We start from the raw sequence: 19,613 nt of genomic DNA on the forward strand, positions 1-19,613 counted from the left end.
TATTTAATTGTTTTTCTGTAAATTAAGTTACAGTAAAACATTATTACAGTTAGTCAAATATAATGGTAAGCTGCGCATAATCGCTTCTATACACGGTTCGCCCCTGAAATTTATATAGTGTTTAAATAAATAAATATGTATGTATATAAAGAAATAAATTATTGTGAATCGATTGTTTTTTTCTCAGTTTCTCTTATGACGTCACCCAACCGCGTTTAATAAGTGCTGTGTTGTGATTGGTCACTGGATTGACCCTAGGGCCAATTTAATTGGTCCAGACATCTCGGTATATCAATATAGCCACTAAGACGCACGTGTATGCTAAATGGATCTGTTATTTCTTTGTATTGTGCTAATTTATATACCTAAATAAATAATCTTGAACCATCTTAGAGGATATTCAGCCTGACTTTTCTTCATACAAACTTGTTTTATTTTTATTTATTTATGGACGGACTTATGCAGTCCATTCTAACAATGGTAAATACAATTTCTTATTATAAATTCATTTTTTTTTATTTATTCATTTAATTTTACAACACGCCCAAGGGGCATTTACAAAAAGTATACAGGTAAGTACAAAACATAGTAAGTAATAATTTAAAATATAAACAACGCTTTTTTGTATACATGTAGAAACAATAAAAAGCATACAGCTATGCAAAATAAAAAGTGAAACTTTACATAGTAAAAAATAAAACAATATGGATATAAGAAAGGTGATTGAATTAAAAAGCAAATTGTAAATAACTTGTAAAGAATTTAAACAAAAAAATTATATATATTTATATAAATACATATATATACGTATATAAAATGGTATTAACAAATTAATGTTAAAAACTAATGTTAAAAACAAATAATAAAAAATAGTTTACAGTAAGTATATATGAGATATAATTATATTATATGGTACACAAAAATATTTAATACATTAATTTCAGAAAGAGACAGGATATTAATAATACACATCAAAAACAGAGAAAAAATTGTATGAAAAGAACGTTTTATTACGACATTAATAATTAGTTTTAAACAGTGCATTTAAGAACGTTTTAAAATTGATAATGAGGAATTCCACTGTTTTCTATTTTTTTTTCTATTAGCGTACTATTTAACTAAACAAAAATATACATATATAGATATTTTTTTGTGCCTTATTTACAAAGATATGATTTTTTAAAGTTACATTTATCAAATACCGCGCCAAATTACTGTAAGCAGTGTGTCACTTTTCAGCAGTGACGTCATGAAACGGTTGGCGTTCTTACTTTCACTGACCGCGGTAAGTTGTATTTCTCCAGCCAATAACAAAACTGACAAGAATCTATGGAATATTGCTTTGATTACTTCATTAAGTTGATCGTAATTTGCTCATTTACCAAAAAATCGGTAGATCTGGCAACGCTGTTGAAATGTCAAAACTTTTCAACCACAAATTATACTTTTTTTTTTCTATGGTCAAAACGTTCCTTACAAGGTGCGGGGGCTTTAAAGCGGAAACCGGAAATACTACCCGTAGATATAAGGAGTGACGTCATTATTTACGATTTTAAAATGAAAACTATTTTTAATTTTTTTTATTTATTTTTGCGTGCGTTTTTGAGATATTTCATCCTACTCCAAAATGTTTGAATATTCACTTGTACACGAAAACATTTTTACAATTTAATTCCGGGTTGGGCTGGAATTCCTCATTGTCGTATTAAAAATGTCTACATCACAAGTAAATTTGTTGGCTAAGGAATGTAAACGCGGAATACAAATTCGGGTACTAATCAAATAAAATACAACCAAATAAAATTAAAGCTAGGACAAAAATGAATAAATTACCACACCAAGACAAGATCCGGTCTATCTTAGTGATTTTTTAAATCTATAAAGACTTGCACCAAAAGTCCAGATCTTGTCTCGTGTTTACAATACGACACGATCGGGACATTGGTGCATGCGAGCCATAGTTTGCGCTGTGTTGATCAAGGAACAGCACATTATTATTTCGCAACCGGCGGATCGGGACATTGAATGCCACTTGTTCCAGTAACGATGGTACATCAATTAAGGCATTCAAAAAATTAAACATAAATATGGAGTCAATGTTATTTCTACGTTTTTGTAGACTTGAGATTTTGAACATTGAGTCCATTTCTCCGTAAGTATAGTCTCCCCTCTCGAGCATGGATGATTGGCCATGCTACTTTTCTTAGCAAACGATGTAGCACCGATTCGATATGATTTATCCGGCCTGCATAGGTGTTTTTGTATTTTCTCCCTAGATGATGGCACTTGAGCAATGATTTTTTTACACGGCATAGATATATATTTTTTTTTATTCTAGTAAAATGGCTATATAGTGCAGAGCCAATTCTACCATATTAACATGAACATAATTAAAAACATAAATATAAATATAAACAAAAATATAACAATAAACATAAAAATAACAATAATCGTAAATGTAAACATAAAATAAATTGTTATATTTGCAGCACTTATAGTGGTCTTAGCATATCGCGCCATTGCTCGAACAACGGTGAATGGATCCACACTGCAGTGGCTTGGAGAATTTCGTTATTAGAGCTTTTTAGGCGTTCCCATAGGCTCCAGGCTCTTTGGAGAAGTAGGGCAGCGAAGGCGTTTATTCGTCCAGCTGTAAACATTTCAGAGGCACTGCAGTACCTAGGCAATCCGTATAATTGTCTGTATGAATTATTATTATACGTGTTCCATAGTTCCGCTGCATACATGGACGTCAAATAAGAAGTAAAGATGATTTTCATCACTTCGTTACTGCATTGAAAGAAGCGTTTCGCTAGCATAGAGGGCCTGACATTGATGGCTCTTCTCTGTCTCTCTATGTCCTGATCGTCTTTACAATCATCAGTCAGTATGTGCCCTAGATACTTGACTTTTGCAGTTACCTTTAAACCGTTGTTGTCCAGGAATACAGGTGGTGATAGGTGCACGAATTTAAAAAGTGACGTCTTGTGTTTAAATCTAAGTTATATTGACCAATGGTGTATACTCATGTTGATTTTTTTATTAATTGTATTTTATAGGAGCTAGAACTATCCAACAACCTCCAAGTGCTTAGTTTTATCTGCTGTCTTCAAATTTGCTTCGTGTCTCGTGGCTAGTATCTCGGACTCACGGGCAAAGGTCCGTGGTTCGAATCCCACCCTACCTCAACTTGATTCCCATTTTCTAATAGTGAGTTATTTACAACTCGTTGAAAATGGCCCTTAAAATGAAATATTTGGGTAAATCATAAAAACGCAAATCTTTATACAGGGTGTTCATTAAACCCTGTCACATCCGAAACCACGATGATCAGTATGAGCAAGAAGACATATTGACACATTAAAATATTTTTTTGGAACGAATAAATATTTATTTTTTTGAATTCGAAAAAAGCTAATAAAAAAATAAATATATTTTTTGATATATTAAAAAAAATAAACAAATGGTTGCTTACTTCTGCAGGGGAGAAGCGAGGGGGCGCGGCCGCGTGGTTGGCGGTGTATCATTCTCCCCCTCTTCCCTCCCCGTTTCTCCCCTGCAGAAGTAAGCAACCATTAGTTTTTAAATAAAAAAAAATAAATTATTCGTTATAAAAATTTATTTTAATGTGCCAATATTTTTTTTTTATAAAAAGGAAATATTTTTGTTCTTATTATTTACCAAAATATTTAGATTTTGGGGCTATTTTCAACGAGTTGTAAATAACTCACTATTAGAAAATGGAAATCAAGTTGGGGTAGAGTGGGGTTCAAACCTCGGACCTCTGATCCGTGAGTCCGCAACACTAGCCACGAGACCACAACCCGATTTATTCTTGCTCATACTGATCATCGTGATTTCGGATGTGACAGGGTTTAACGAACACCTGTATACATGTATAGGCAGAATGGTGCATGTTACACAGTGTATAGAGTGGGTTTTAGTGGCTACAATTGAACTTATATATTTCTTCTCTCAGCTTTAATATGTTAATCTTTACAACTCCCCAGGTGGTAAAATCCAGTCTTTGTCTACAAACATTTGGACAAACTCACAATGTTTTTTCGTTCTGTTTTTAAGTGCTCATTTTAATTAGTATATTTTCATTCATCTATAGAGAAGGGATATGGAAGTTTATGCATTAACGGGGCTTATGACATCTCACTGGCTGGTTTAAGTGGCCACTTTTCACACTGTGTAACATTCACCATTTTGCCATTGTTTGGACGTACACATTTCTCTACCCCTGTTGTATTGTGTTGATTTTAATAACTCCCTAGGACTGGATTCAACTCTGGGGAGCTGTTAATATTAATACTTTACAAAAGAAATGAAGAACATTTTAGAGAAGATAATATAGAAGTCTTGGCATCTACAGGGCCTGTCATTGGCTGGTTTAAGTGGCCACAAGTTTCAGATCTTTAACTTCACACTCATCAACAGATGAAACAATTTATAGGATAAATATGTTCAAATATGGGCAGACTGGTGAATGTTACACAGTGTGTAAAGTGGCCACTTGAACCAGCCAATGACAGGTAATTGTAGATGCCTAGATTTCTTTATTACCTTCTCTAAAATGTTCTTCATCTCTGTTGTAAAATGTAAACTCCCTTGGGGTTAAAATCCAGTCTCAGTCTACAAACATTTGGACAAACTCAAAATATTGTTTTCTTGTATTTTTAATTGCACGTTTTAATTAGTATATTTTCATTTATTTCAGATTGCCGGCCGTATCGTGATGTTGAAATAAAATTAATAAATAAAAAATATTAGTGCTTCAAAAACATTCAGTGATTCTAAACTCGTGATCTATTTTATTTATTTAAAACAAAGTTTTTTTGTTTATTTCATTTTAAAAACAGTGATTTTCAATCTGTGAACCGCAAATCCGGGGCTCGTCAATCTGTGGGTCGCTGTCCCGAAGTTTTTAATATTTTTTAGTATTTGTGATCCCCGTTTTTTTTGCCGTGAATTCTTCGCTGTTTTGTCTCGAAGAGCACATTTGCAGGATCGGTCTAGGCTGTCGAATGGCACAAAACGAGAGGCAAAGACTGGAGACGAAGAGGAGAAAATTTGGCCTTAAGTTCGATGTCCTGCGCTTCTGAGAACTGCATATTGTAAAGGTAATTATTTGCAACATTTTCTGTGTCCGGACGCATTAGGAATACAATTTTGTGTGTGAAATTGAACCAGAATCACGGACCCGAATTACAACGAGGAATTTTAGCCCTACGGGAAATTGTATACAAAAAATGTTTTCTTATTTTGTATCTTGAACTTGAGTAATTTTAGAAATACAAAACTTCTAAAAATCATAGCGCCAATAATCTAATTCATAAAAATAAGTTGTCATTTTGTATTGAACATATTTTTTTATATTTATATTAGAATACTTAGTAGAAAAGATACAGTTAAACGATTTGTTAATAGCTTAACAAATAATTTAATTATTTGTTAAAGGATTTTTTTGATTTTTTTTAGCTGGCTAACCACTCAATCTAAAACATGCGTTTTGCAGAAAACAGCCAGATCTAATATTTAATTATACTATGGATGGCTTCAGCCAGACGACAGAATTTGATTCAGGATACGGCACTACCCGATGTGAGGAGTACCGCTTTACCCACCGTTACACTACTGGGAGTCTTCCTTCATTCTGACCTTTCTCTTGACGCTCAAATTAGTAGAACGATAAGTTCATGCTTCTACCAGCTGAGACAAATTAAATGCATACGCAAAAATTTGCCGGTTGATGCCGCCCGTCAATTAGTAAATGCGTTTGTAGTGTCTAGAGTCGAGTATTGTAATGGTATCTACGCAGGTCTACCAACGAATAAAATGACTCGCCTACAGTCTGTATTGAATGCCGCAGCGAGACTTGTTTTCGGAATATCTAAGTTCAGTCATATCACTCCACTACTTCGGGAATTGCACTGGCTACGTTTTCCACAGAGGGTAGAATACAAACTCTGTTGGCTTATGTATAAGTCACCACACAACTCTGCTCCAGAATATGTAAGGGAACTCTGCATTCCAGATGAACTAGCTGACAGACGTCTTACGTTTAGATCAGCTACATCTATGTCGAAAGGAAAAGTTATTATACCTCTGTGCAAACAGCGCACTAAATTCTGGAAGCCTTAATCTTCCAATCAGCATCTAACCCGTAAGATTTTTCTAGCTCTGTAGGTGTTTTCTGAAAATTGAGAAATGGCGTTTTCGTGATCAACGCTATTTTCATAAGGTGATTATTACAGTTTTTTTGTATGAAAGCCACCCGGCTGTTTTTAGCAGAACATAGAATTGACCTTACAGCATCCGTTGACACCAAAACCTCACTTTTTAAAATTGAGGACTAGCTGCTTTCTGCATAACTACGTTTAATTATAACCTATGTGAGTTTATTATTTCCTTGCTGTTTTGGCGGGCCTCTGTCCGCCATTTTGTAAAATGGCGTCCCTCCGTAATTTATCTTTTCTCGCCCTTGACCCTCAAAAGATCACTCCCCGATCTTTGTTATTATAAAGTTGATCATCTCACGCGTCTCGCTAATTGCAGCCAATCATTACATTCAACAAAACATGGCTGCTCGCCATTTTTTTGTTATCTTGAAACAAATAGTCAAATACTGAATAATATTAAAATTTACGAAAACGCCAAAAGAAATAGAAGGTGGTGCATTGCCAATTTATTAAACCCTTTTAAGATAAAACAAAGATTAATTATTCGTATTTTTTATTTTCTCTCTATCTATCCTCGCCTCTGTTGTATACACCATGATTTGGTCTGACACACGTTTTGTATATCCGAATTATGTTTCCAATAATCACGTGTTCATTGTACTATACGACATTTCTTAGGCATCCAGATGTTTACTAACTGAGATGGATATGTTCTCATCATCACTATGGCAGCATCATCTGCATGGCATGTGGTGTTAATGACCTTATCTCCCTTAGTAGATTCACTACTTTTTTTATTCTTAAAAGCGTTTTTTTATATATTTATTCTGCTTGTGTAAGAAAAGGTTTTTGGCGTATATATTGCTGTGCTATATTTAGTTATAAAGGTGCTAAACTTGCTTTGTTTCTTTGTTGTTTTCAATATGTGTTATTTTTCAAATGTTAATATTATTTATGTCCCGAATTGAGTTGTTGTAACTCCTGAGAATGTAATTCAACGTATTATACTTTGTAAAATACTTTGTGTTAGATGATTTATAAATAAATAAAAACAAAATAAATAAAAAAAAGTAATTTTAATGAAACCCTCAACATTCAATGTGGAAAATCTGTATAAATTATTTAAAGTTCATACAGTAGACACTATTTACAAAATAAATTCTACAAAACAAATTTACAAGAAACAAAAAAAAACGAATTTTAAATAAATATGTCAATCTAAAACAACAACAAACCATCACGCTGTTTCTCCGTAAGGGTAGGCAGAAAGGATAGAACGCAACACCACTCTATCTTTGCATACAGTTCCCGCTTCCTCCACATTCATACATCTTCTCATGCACGCGCGCCGATTATTCCGACTTTTGACATGTCCATCTTCAAGTGTTTGTTGGATATAGTCATGCCATGTCTTTCTCGGTCTTCCTCTATTTCTGCATCCACCAACATTCGCATTGTAAATATTCTTAGCTACTCTTTTGCTGTCCATTTGCTCTACATGTCCAAACCAGCGCAGAGCTCCTTTCTTGAGTTTGTCGATAATGCTTGTCTCAGCCTTACATAATGTACGGATCTCGACATTTGTGCATCTATCGTACATAGTTTTACCACACATTCGCCTGAGATATCGCATTTAGATAGCATTCAGCCCACTTTCATCCCAAGTCCATACTTCGCTCCCATACATCAGGGTCGGGACCAGATTCTAAAATTCCTAAATTAAAATAGTTAAGTTTTCAAAGGAATAAAAAATAACTATCAGGCAACGGCAAGGTTACATTACGAAATTCAGCCCTACGGGCTTCGCTTTTGAATTTTTTTTTTAAAAATTTAATATAAATATTTGGTTTCTTATCATTTACCCAAATATTTAATTTTGAGGGCCATTTTCAACGAGTTGTAAATAACTCACTAGAAAATAGACCTCCGTGGTGTAGTCGTCAAGACGCTTCACTCACACACGAAAGGTTCCGGGTTCGATTCTCGGTTAACACAAAAATTAAAATGTAATTTTTCTCAAGCCTTTGTGTTCTGTGATGTAATTCACCACTGTAATTGGGCTTCCTGGCCTGTTGTGGTGCAAAAATAAATAATAAGTTGGGGTAGAGTGGGGGAACCCGACTCTTTAATCATATACCCCGCGGGCCTCAGAAACTGACTACAGTTTCGGATCTCTTCGACCCAAGTTTTAAAGGTTGAATTGAAACAGACGAAAATGAATCCTATTTATTTAAAGAAAAGAGGGTTATTTCCTATTCGCCAATTTAATCGATTGTTTAACTGATCGAGAATAAGCGGAAGAGAACCTCTGACGCCACACGCGGCGTTATTTGAAAAATACAAAACTTTTTAAAATCATTACGCTGATAAAAGGTACGATATATAAAAATTAAAACAAAAAATGACTGAGTTTAATTAGTCTATTGTCAAATCAAAAAAAAAAATCCACTGAGGTTCCTCAAGATTTTTTACTCTAATTAATTTTTTATTTTTTTAGTAAAAAATAAATATTAGCGTTCTCATAATTTACCCAAAGATTTCAATTATGGTGGCCATTTTCAACGAGTTATAAATAACTCACTATTAGAACATGGAAATCAAGTTGGGGTAGAGTAGGGTTTGAACCTCGGACCTCTGGCCCGTGAGTCCGCAGCAGTAGCCACGGGACCACAACCCGATTTTTTGTTTTTTGATTTTTTTTAAATCTATTTACGTGATTTGCAAATTTGATTTTTGCGGTTTTGGCACTCGAATATTGGGAATTCGAGACCCCGATTTTTAGTTAAGTACAATCGGTCCGACGTGCAGTTGTCTTTTTTGCACCGTATTCGGGAGAGAGTCACAGAAAAACTATGCTCAAATACCTATTCATTGCATTTCTCTGCCACCGCGTTTCGTCTTAATTTATAATATTAAGATGTGGGAGACGAACAAAAGTTAAGAAAATGATTCAACTTCTAGATTTCACGACAATTGATCAAATAATCAAATTCAATGTTGCTAATGAAATAAACAAAATTATTAAAGGAATAGTTCCGAGATATTTTCAAAAAAAACTAAAAAATAATGGGTTCTTTCATAGAAACTATGCAACAAGAGGATCTAAAAATATAAGACAAGAAAATACATCAAAAGCAATGTCCCAGAACTGCCTTATGTACAAGGGAATAAAATTATTTGATAAAATGCCAGAAAGCATAAAAAATGAAATAAATGTAAATATATTTAAAATTAAATGTAAAAAGTATATATATGAACAATATTAGGTAATATATAGTGTAAATAGTGAATATAATTAATTAAAATGTACATATGAAACAGTGAATATTATAAATTAGGATATTAAGTGTATAATAGTGATAAATAATGTTAGAATAAGTATAGATGTAAATATTGTGTTGTAAATATATATTAGACTATGTTAATCATAGAACTAAATAAAATAAGTAATAAAAAAAAACTGGTAGCCCTCCGACAATGTCTTTTCATCTATGTATCTTAATGACAATAAATCAAAGATGGCGTCACATCGAATTCCCAAGTATGTGTGGATTCCAACTTGCTCTAGATCTGTAGATGCGTGCATCCATTTAATATCATACACATATCACAAGGAGATGATTGGGCCATGCGAATTATTTGTCTTGTTAATGCCATTCCCGCCTCAGCCGTTATCGCAAACGGCCATCTTGTTAAACAGTTGACAACCTAGAACAATTGCACCTTTTTTCACAATTATTGCAACAGTGGTTGGCCGAATTTCGAACGTCGCGGTTTGTGTGATTTTTTGAAGTTTTCCGCGCGGTTTATCTATGACATCGCGCAGTGAAAAAATGTGACAAGTTCTTACCTTTTCGCGAAGAAAATTTAAATTATAAACACCTGTATTTATTTCAGTTTTAATGTGTGTTGGGAAAAAAATTATAACCGCCAATGATTTTATATTTGAATTTTGAAAAAAATATTTACTAAAAAATCGTCATAAATATTCCTATGTTATTATAATATACTATGTTAATATTAACATATTACAACAGAGATGATGAACATTTAAAAGAAGGTAATATAGAAGTCTAGGCATCTACAGGGCTTATGACCTGTCAATGGCTGGTTTAAGTGGCCACTCACTTTACACACTGTGTAACATTCACCATTCTGCCTATATTTGAACATCTATATTCCTTCAATTATTTCATCTGTTGATGTTTGTGTAGTTAAAAAAGCTGAAACCTTTATTAAGGCGGGTGAGATTCATCTAATTAAATTATCTCACCTACAAACAGCTCCCCAGGAGTTGAATCCAGCCCTTGTCTACAAAAATGTGGACAAACTCAAAATATTGTTGACTATTAAACTAAGCCAAAAAAATAATGTTTTTTGTATTATCAACGCTATATTCCTTCAATTCTTTCATATGTTGATGTTTGACCTGGTCCATGAACAAGTATAGAAATTGAAAAATAACATTTTCATGCGTTGCCTTGTATGTAGGTGAAATAATTCAATTAGATGAATCTCACCCGCATTAATAAAGGTTTCAGCTCTTTAACTTCACAAACATAAACATATGAAAGAATTGAATGAATGAAGATGTTCAAATATGGGCACAATGGTGAATGTTACACAGTGTGTAAAGTGGCCACTGAAACTAGCCATTGACAGGTCATAAGCCCTGTAGATGCCTAGACTTCCATATTACCTTCTCTTAAATGTTCTTCATCTCTGTTGTAAAATGTTAATATGAACAGCTCCCCGGGGAGTTGAATCCAGTCCTTGTCTACAAAAATTTGGACAAACTCAAAATATGGTTGATATCATGTTAATTTTTACGCTTCTTCTTATACCAGTTAGTTTAATCAGCAATGTTTTGAGTATGTCCAAATGTTTGTAGACAGGCTGGATTTTCTCCCTAGGGAGTTATTTAAATCTAAAATTGTTGCAACAGATTGGGAAAACATTTTTGAGACGGGAATGAAATCTAGGCATTTACAGGGCTTATAGCCTGTCATTGGCTGATTTTAGCGGCCACTTAACACACTGAAATATTCACCATTCTGCCTATGTTTAAACACTTTCCCTTTCCGCACCTAATGATGCATAGGGCACTGCATTGTTACGCCAATCGTAGCGTATCTTGATAGTTTTTGTTACATGACGGCAAGATGATCAGTCCTACGCTTCAGGCACCGGTCCAGAAACTATGAAATATTCTAGTGAAAAAACACTTTTTTGAATAAATTTTTCACGTCAATCATGTCGTGTGGTAGGGAAACGATACCATCCTTGCGGTGCTATTCTGAACCGCTCTCGCGGTCGTAGAAAACACTTTATCTCGTGTATTTTGTATCTTAAATACGCGAGATAAGTGTTTTTTTTACGGCCGCGCGAGCGTTTGGAATACCAGCCCTGGTATGCAAGATTTTTTGTTTTATTTTCTTCCCAGAATTGATGAATTTACTATTTGTTCCTTACTGCATTTTTTCTGCAGACTAAAAGTTTATTTTTAATTTAAACTTATTAAATTCATATGTACATATTGTCTTAAGGCAATTTCTTCATACCTACCCAAACCGTTCAGTTTGAGAAAATAAGAAGCACGTAAAGTTATATTAGGCTTATTTATGCAGAATCTGGTAATTTTATTAAAAAATTAACAAAAATAAACCAAAAATCTACACTATACTATGAAGAGAAAATGGGGTGTGGGAAGGAAAAATTAGTAAAAAGGAAAAATTTGAAGTATTCAGATAGTGACATTTCAATCTTGATTTAAATGTTAATAATTTTTTCTTTTTAAATATACCGAAACACGTTCTCATCGAGCTTTCTAATGCATTTTTTTAATGTTTCCATCTTACTGGCATTTGATTCGTATATAGTCGCTTTTATAGCATCCCTTTCTAACATAAATATTTGTATTTTTATCGTAATTTATATATTTCTTTTAGTGCATTTTGTGAGAACCCGACGTGTCTTTTTATTGAACTTAAGTGCGCAAAGCTGTTAAAATAAACAATTGTGACATAAAACAGTTTTTAAGAACATAAAAAAAAAATACAGAAAAGTGGACATTTGTGATTAGTGCTCTGACCGATTGAAAAGTGTTAGTAGGAAGATTGTCTCTTGACATTTTTTACTGTGAATTTACCGGATATACGAAAGCTGGAAACTGGAGGGCTGCACAAATGTATTTTATATTGATTTATAAGTACTTGATTTCTACAATCAGATGATAAGAGTCGCCAGTATGGCCCTGTAGGTGGTGAATCTCCGGATTCTGGGCGCGCAGTTGAGGAACGAGGTGTGTGATTTTTTTAAACAACATTTTTATTTTTAATTTATTGCAGCAAAGAGGGAAAACATTTTTGAGAAGGGAGTATGGATGTCTTGGCATTTACAAGCCTAAAATATCAAACTAATTAACTACAATCTGTTTTCAATGCAGCAGCAAGGCTTATTACGGGAGTAAAAAAATATTCTCATATCTCACAACATCTTCGAGATTTGCACTGGTTAAAAAGCCCAGAGAGAATAAAATACAAGCTGTGCTGGACAGTATTCAAATCCCTTCATGAAATGGCTCCAAAATACCTATCGGACCTTTGTATTAGGTAAAATACATGTCAAAGAAAATCTACTCTTAGGTCAGCATTTGATTCAGGAAGAGGAAAACTTGTCGAAATCCGGCGCTCCCCAAACACTAGATTTGGAGATCGTGCTTTTGCCGCCGCCGGCCCCTCTGCCGCCTGGAACCGATCGCCTTCAAACTTACGAATCATCGACAGTCCCAGTCAGTTCAGATCCCAACTAAAATCCCACTTCTTTAGACTATCATACCCTCAATTTTAAATCTGGAAATATAATATATCACTTACGTTTAGTTAGAATGTAAGTTTAGATATACAATTGTAAAGCGCCCTTGAGGTGATTTTTTACAAAAATGGCGCTATATAAATCAGCCAAATATTATTATTATTATTATTATTATTATTATTGTGACCTGTCATTTGTCTAATGTCATAGTCTGGTTTAAGGTGATTCTAAACGAAAATATGAAACTCATATGTCGGCCTCGTGGTGCAATGGTCAGCGCATTAGCCTGTCATGCAAGAGGTCTCGGGTTCGAATCCCGACAGGGGTTGATGTGAAATATTTATTTGAATGGGTGTTTTCACACTAGAATATTTCATAGTCCCTGGACTGGTGCCTGAAGCGTAAGCCTGATCATCTTACCTTCATGTAGCAAAAATGATCAAGATACGCTGCGATTGGTATACCAATACAGTGCCCTATGCACCATTAGGTGTGGAAAGGGAACGATGTGATGAAACAAAAATATAAAACTAATTAACATATTACAACAGAGATGAAGAACATTTAAGAGAAGGTAATACAGAAGTCTAGGCATCTACAGGGCTTATGATCTGTCAATGGCTGTTTTTTTATTTTTCTTTTATTTATTTATTTATTCATATTTTTCGCTTAAAACTATAATTAATAATAAAAATAATGTGACCTCACTGGGGTTTCCCGTGCCGAGGACACTTAACAATATACTTTTAACGAAATTATTTATTTGAGAATAAACAAATAAGACTTACTTAAAAAACAAAGATAATCAACAAATATTCAGACAGTTTTAAAAACAAGGTATTTATGTACATCTATATTATTTATATTACAAAACACACAATGAAAAAAACAAAAACCTAACATAAGCTAAACACTTGTGGAGCACAAGTGGCCTCTTTACTCACTGTGTAACATTCACCATTCTGCCCACATTTTAACATTTATATTCCTTCAATTCTTTCATCTGTTGATGTTTGTGAAGTTAAAGTCATTGACAGGTCTTATGCCCTGTAGATAACTAGACTTCTATATTACCTTCTCTTAAATGTTCTTTGTCTCTGTTGTAATATGTTAATATACAGCTCCTCAGGGAGTTAAATCCAGCCCTTGTCTACAAAAATTAGGACAAACTCAAAATATTGTCGACGAAACTAATTATTCATAGGTGGCGCTTTTTACATTTTTTTAATTGAAAAATGCCATTTTTACGTTTATTTTCAATGGAAACATTACAAAACTTGGCTATTGGAAGCTTTACGCCATATTCGCGTTTCTTGTATGCATCGTAGACTTTGAAAGAATTTATAGAATAATGACGTAGAATGTTTATAAATCGAAAGTGATGGTTTTTGAAAGGGATGAAAATATAACTAAATGTGAGATCAGCGTGAACGGAGATATTCTGAATCGGGTAGAAGAATTTGTGTATTTGGGAAGTATGTTTACTAGGGATGGAAAGGAGGGTGAGTGCCGGGAACAGGATGAACGCTGCACTGAAATCTACTTTAGTAAACAAATGTTTATCGCAGGAGGCTAAACTAGCCGTTTACAACGGAGTTCTAGTTCTAGGGAGCAAAGTATGGAATTGCGAAAATGATGATGAAAGTAGGTTGAATGCTGTCGAAATGCGATCCCTTTGGCGAATGTGTGGTAAAACGATGTATTTTTGAGTGGGAAACTCCTAAATGATTTTCCAAATGCTTGAGTTTACCTTTTACCATATTGATGTGCCATATATATGTTTTTAAAATATTTTTTATGTTTCTAATAATAAAAATATTTGGATAATTTATATAGCGCCATTTTTGTGAAAATCACCTCAAGGGCGCAGTACAATAAATAAATATCCCAGCACGTCTTGCAGCTACAGAGCGCATGGACGGTTGGGATTCTAGTTCCTCATCTCCAATTATGATATATAACAATTATGATATATAGGAGCTAGATAACAGCACGTCTTGCAGCTACAGAGTGCATGGACAGTAAGAAATGTAGCCCCTATTTACATTTTTTTTTTTTAATATTTGACAGTGAAGTTCAGAGTTTAAGTGATATTTAAAAAAACGGAATAAAAAGCAAATTTATAAAATTAAAAGTTAGATAACAACAAGTCTTGCAGCACTGAGCGCATGGACGGTTGAAATTCTAGACCCCATTTACTAAATTTAGATATTTGATAGTTGATAACATTTACATAATATGATAAAAATAATATGATAGCTAACATCACAAAAAGTCTTGCAGCTATAAAACGCATCGACGACTGGAATTTCAACAACATAAGAATGATTTGAAAAGTTACCAATAAAAAATAATAAAAAAAACACAATAAAAATACATTGAGCAAAGGACTAGTAAGTATGGCAATTAAGTGATCATGTAACAGAACAAAAAGTAAAATATAAAAAACCAAACACAGATAGCATTCCTTAACTTATGATTAAGGTTAACAAGATGATAGACGAAACTCAAACTCGAAGGGTCACTGTTTTATTTCTAATCCTTTATTTATGGTAATATACTCATGTGTCTGTGTCATATAATTGCTCGTCCCATCTCAACACAGGACTTTTAGTCCCATGGAGTTGGGACTTATTGTCTCAAAAAATGTACAATAACCTTAATGTATGTAAATAAATAAATAAATAAATAGGTGCTTAAATGTCGACATCCGTGGACTGTGAAGGCTGTGACTTGCATTATCGACAGAATCAAGGGTTGCTGCGTTGGTTTGGACATGTAGAGCGAATGGACAGCGATTTGCGAATTCAGAAAAAAAAATTATTATTTACTCGAATATTAAAGTTTCTTTTTGTTTTTCCAATCATTACAGTTGAATTGGTATATGCCAGATTTATTATATTTATGGAATTTGTCTTTGTGATTTTTTAACAATGTCCTTATATTATTAGTTGTGTGAAATGCATGTTTAATGTTTGATGGTAGGAAATTAGATAATTGTTTTTAAAAAAAGTCATTTATAAAACTAATCCGCCTTCACTGTTTAAGTGGGTTTGTTTTATTTTATTTTTATTTTATTTTATTAGGTAAACAAACAGTATGAACCTACACATGTATTGCCAATTTCTTTGTATATTAGTGTAAGAAACTCATGCACACACCAAAAAAATTGTTTACACTTAATACAATCATTTAAATTATGTTCAATATAATAAATGTAAAAGAAACGAAATGAAAAAATATTTTTATAATAATAATAATAAAGTTAAATGTCTGCTTCTCTCAAAATTTCTATAATTTTTAACCTAAATTTACTTATATTGTCACAAAAAAATATCAGCCTCGGTAAATATATTGTTATATTGGTCGCTTATTCTAGGTAATGTAGATTGTTTAAAATAGTTTGTTGACGCGTTTACAGTGTAAAACAAAAGATTTTGTCTTGTCGGTCTAGATGGCACACGGAATGGAAGTCTTTCTAGTAGGTTTGGAGAATTAATTTTATTATTTATTAATTTGAATAAAAAAAACTGGTCCAACATTATTCTTCGATTTTTAAGAGAGTTTATTCCATGGTACTGCATACTTTCAGCATGGTTAGAAAAGTTAATATTTAACCGGTAGTCGACCTGCTTAAAAAAAATTGTTGGACCCTTTCTAGTCTATTAATACTTACATTATAGTAAGGTGACCAAATAGGAGTACAGTATTCTACCTGGGGACGAACAAATGTTTTGTAGAGTTTTTGATAAGTCTCTGCATGTTTAAAAGGTTTTGATACTCGCATAATAAGTCCGACCATTTTATATGTTTTTTTTAGGACTGATTCAATATGAATATTAAAGATTAGTTTCGTATCAATAATAACACCGAAGTCGCGAATTTGACTATCTGTTATAGAGATCAGGGTATTATTAAAAGAGTAAGGAAAGCTGATTGTTGTTTGTTTGCGCGAAATACAAAATGAATGACATTTACAAATATTTAATTCCAGTAAATTTTGATTACAATACTAAAAAAGTCTGTCGAGATCTTCTTGCATTTTTGCACAGTCAGTGTGAGATTTAATGCAGGCGTAAATTTTCATGTCATCAGCAAAGGATATGAATTTACAAAGCATTTGTTTATGTCATAAGTATATGCGTTGTTTTATTTGCTGTGATAGTAAAAGTGGTTAAAAATATTTTTTTAATGTTTATTTTAGTATAATGAATTACCACAAAGTTAGTGCTTTTAATATAAAATTTGTATGTTATATGTACGTTCTTTTTACATTGCTTTTTTTTCCTCTTTCTTATTTAATCAATGCATATTTAGTAATGTATTAAAAATGAATTGGATACTTTGTAATGTTCTCAATGTAAATAAAAATCCTCCTAAAAGCCTCCGTGGTGTAGTGATCAAGACGTTTGACTCACGCACGGAAGGTTCCGGGTTCAAAAATTAAAATTAAAAATTTCTCAATCCTGGGTGTTCTGTGACGTAATTCACCACTTTAATTGGGCCTCCTGGCCTGTTGTGGTGCAAAAATAAAATAAAAAAACAAAAAAAATATATTAAATAAATAGAATGAAAAAATATTATTAGATTACCCCCCAGGGGGTCGTGACCCACAAGTAGAAAAATACTGATTTGACACTGAAAAGAGAGAAATTTAAACACCGAAAACACTACAGGACGAGAGTATGAATATCTTTGATTAAAATAAATGTTTTGAAAAGTGAAGATTAAAAATATTTTGTTAATTATTTTTAAGACTTAACAATAAAACAGTCATATTTTGAAACCGGTGGGCATATTAAATTTATTATAGTCCTTAAAATATAGCTTGACTGAAATGACAGCTGCCAAACTAATGTGACTAGTGATGGGAAAGTACTGATCACTGACCATGTACCTATCAAATCGATTTTATTAGTTTTTTTATGCAAACATGAAACTCTGTTTCCGAAAATTGATATTAAAACGCAAAAACAAGCCTATTATAGTGTGTTTAAGACAATTATTCACCACAAATAAGATATTTTATACTTTTTTCTTGAATAAAATCAAATGAATATTTTTTTTATTCGATCGATTTACATTGATCAATTTGTCTCATCTCTAACATTTTTGCAAAATGATGTAACCTTGTAAGAACGTCATTAATAATTAGGTTTATTTTTCATTTTTTTTAGTTTTACAGCTGATTTTATATAATTATGTTGATTTATATGTCAAGCTTTGATCGGGTTGTGGTCCTGTGGGTAGTGTCTCGGACTCACGGACCAAAGGTCTGTGGTTCGAATCCCACTCTACCCCAACTTGACTCCATTTTCTAATAGTGAGTTATTTACAACTCGTTGAAAATGGCCCTATAAAAATAAGTTAACACGCCAGATACGAATGATTTTTGTGTGTTAATATAAATCACTCTTTAGACGTTACTGCAAAATTATGTCGTCACTTTTGCTGACAACTGTCTTCTAATCAAGCTATATTTTAAGGACCATAGTGAATTTACTCAAAGATAGTGTCAAGTTATATTATTGAAATATCGTTTTTATTATTTTTGCTTTTAAGTCGCTTACCGTATTTTGCGGACGATTAGACGCACCTCAAAATGTATCAAAATGATTTTTTGTTTTGTTTTACTATTTTTACTTTTAACCTGTATTTCATTGCTATGTAATTATGCTTTATTTTTTTAATACTCCATTTAAACATTTATGTTTATTGTAAAAACTCAAAAAAAAAAAAATTAAAAATATATTTTTTTTTTTAATAAATCAACTGCTCCACAAGTGTATAGCTTATGTCAGGTTTTTATTCTTTATTGGTGTAATATAAATAAAATAGATGTACATATATTAATTATAAACATAAATACGTGGTGTTTAAAACTGTCTGAACATTTTGTTAATTTTCTCTTTTTATTAAGTTAGTCTTCTTTGTTTATTCTCAAATGTAAAAATATTTCAAAAAAAGTATATTTTTAAGTGTCCTCGGCACGGGTAACCCCAGTGAGGTCACATTATTTTAATTATTAATTATAGTTTGTAAAAGAAAAAATATGAATAAATTAATAAATAAGACGCACCCCAATTTTCGGTTGAATTTTCAGAGTAAAAAAGGCGTCTTATGATCCGAAAAATACGTTAATTTATCACACACTGTCTAACTAACGCGTATTTTTCTTTCCAGGTTTGCGGCCAAGGGCCTTCGTTGTCGCCGTTCCCTGAGCCAAGTAGCGCCACGTCCACGCCTCCTCGCCGCGCACGCCAGAGCGTCCGAGGCCAGACCGCGAAGTCGCACTACCAGATGGAGGACGTTGCCGGCGGTCAGCGAAATCTCTGGCGGCAGGTCGAACCGTGGTACTCCAAGCCTCACCCAGCGAGCCCCCACCAAACACCCCCTAGTATGATGCTTCTCCTCGCGGAGAACTCGCTTCTTCACAGCCACAGGCAGAGAGAGACAACCGGCATCAAGAAACTGTACAACTCGTTCTTCGTCCTGTTTTAACTGACTGGCTGCAGCTGATTGTGGCCAGATCTGGTAGATCATTCGCGGTTCTCATCGTACGGACTAGTTGCGTCTGAGTGTTTTAAAGTAACGTCTGACTGATTCGGTTCTAGA

At 33.3% G+C, this 19,613-nt stretch overlaps 1 protein-coding gene across 2 annotated transcripts; it reads left to right on the forward strand.

The window, feature by feature from the left end:
• Positions 1-4,724: 4,724 nt before the first annotated feature.
• On the forward strand, positions 4,725-19,607 carry LOC148271199 (uncharacterized). Of its 2 annotated transcripts, none has more exons than XM_088241716.1 (2): positions 4,725-5,126; positions 19,182-19,607. In XM_088241716.1, the coding sequence occupies exon 2, from the start codon at positions 19,299-19,301 to the stop codon at positions 19,497-19,499; it is 201 nt and encodes a 66-aa protein (XP_088097842.1). In that variant the 5' UTR covers positions 4,725-5,126; positions 19,182-19,298; the 3' UTR covers positions 19,500-19,607. The 2 variants fall into 2 exon arrangements, with proteins under 2 accessions (XP_088097842.1, XP_088097843.1); XM_088241717.1 differs by lacking the exon at positions 4,725-5,126 and adding an exon at positions 12,166-12,486.
• The last annotated feature ends 6 nt before the right edge of the window (positions 19,608-19,613 follow it).

This window comes from Micrasema longulum, unplaced genomic scaffold (genome assembly GCF_059751315.1).
Source record: "Micrasema longulum isolate JH-2025_06_02 unplaced genomic scaffold, ASM5975131v1 h1tg003029l, whole genome shotgun sequence".
Lineage (NCBI taxonomy): Eukaryota > Metazoa > Arthropoda > Insecta > Trichoptera > Brachycentridae > Micrasema > Micrasema longulum.

What these genes read in the sequence shown, in the direction of transcription:
- LOC148271199 (XM_088241716.1), top strand. Translation starts at nt 19,299, where the DNA reads ATGGAGGACGTTGCCGGCGGTCAGCGAAATCTCTGGCGGCAGGTCGAA.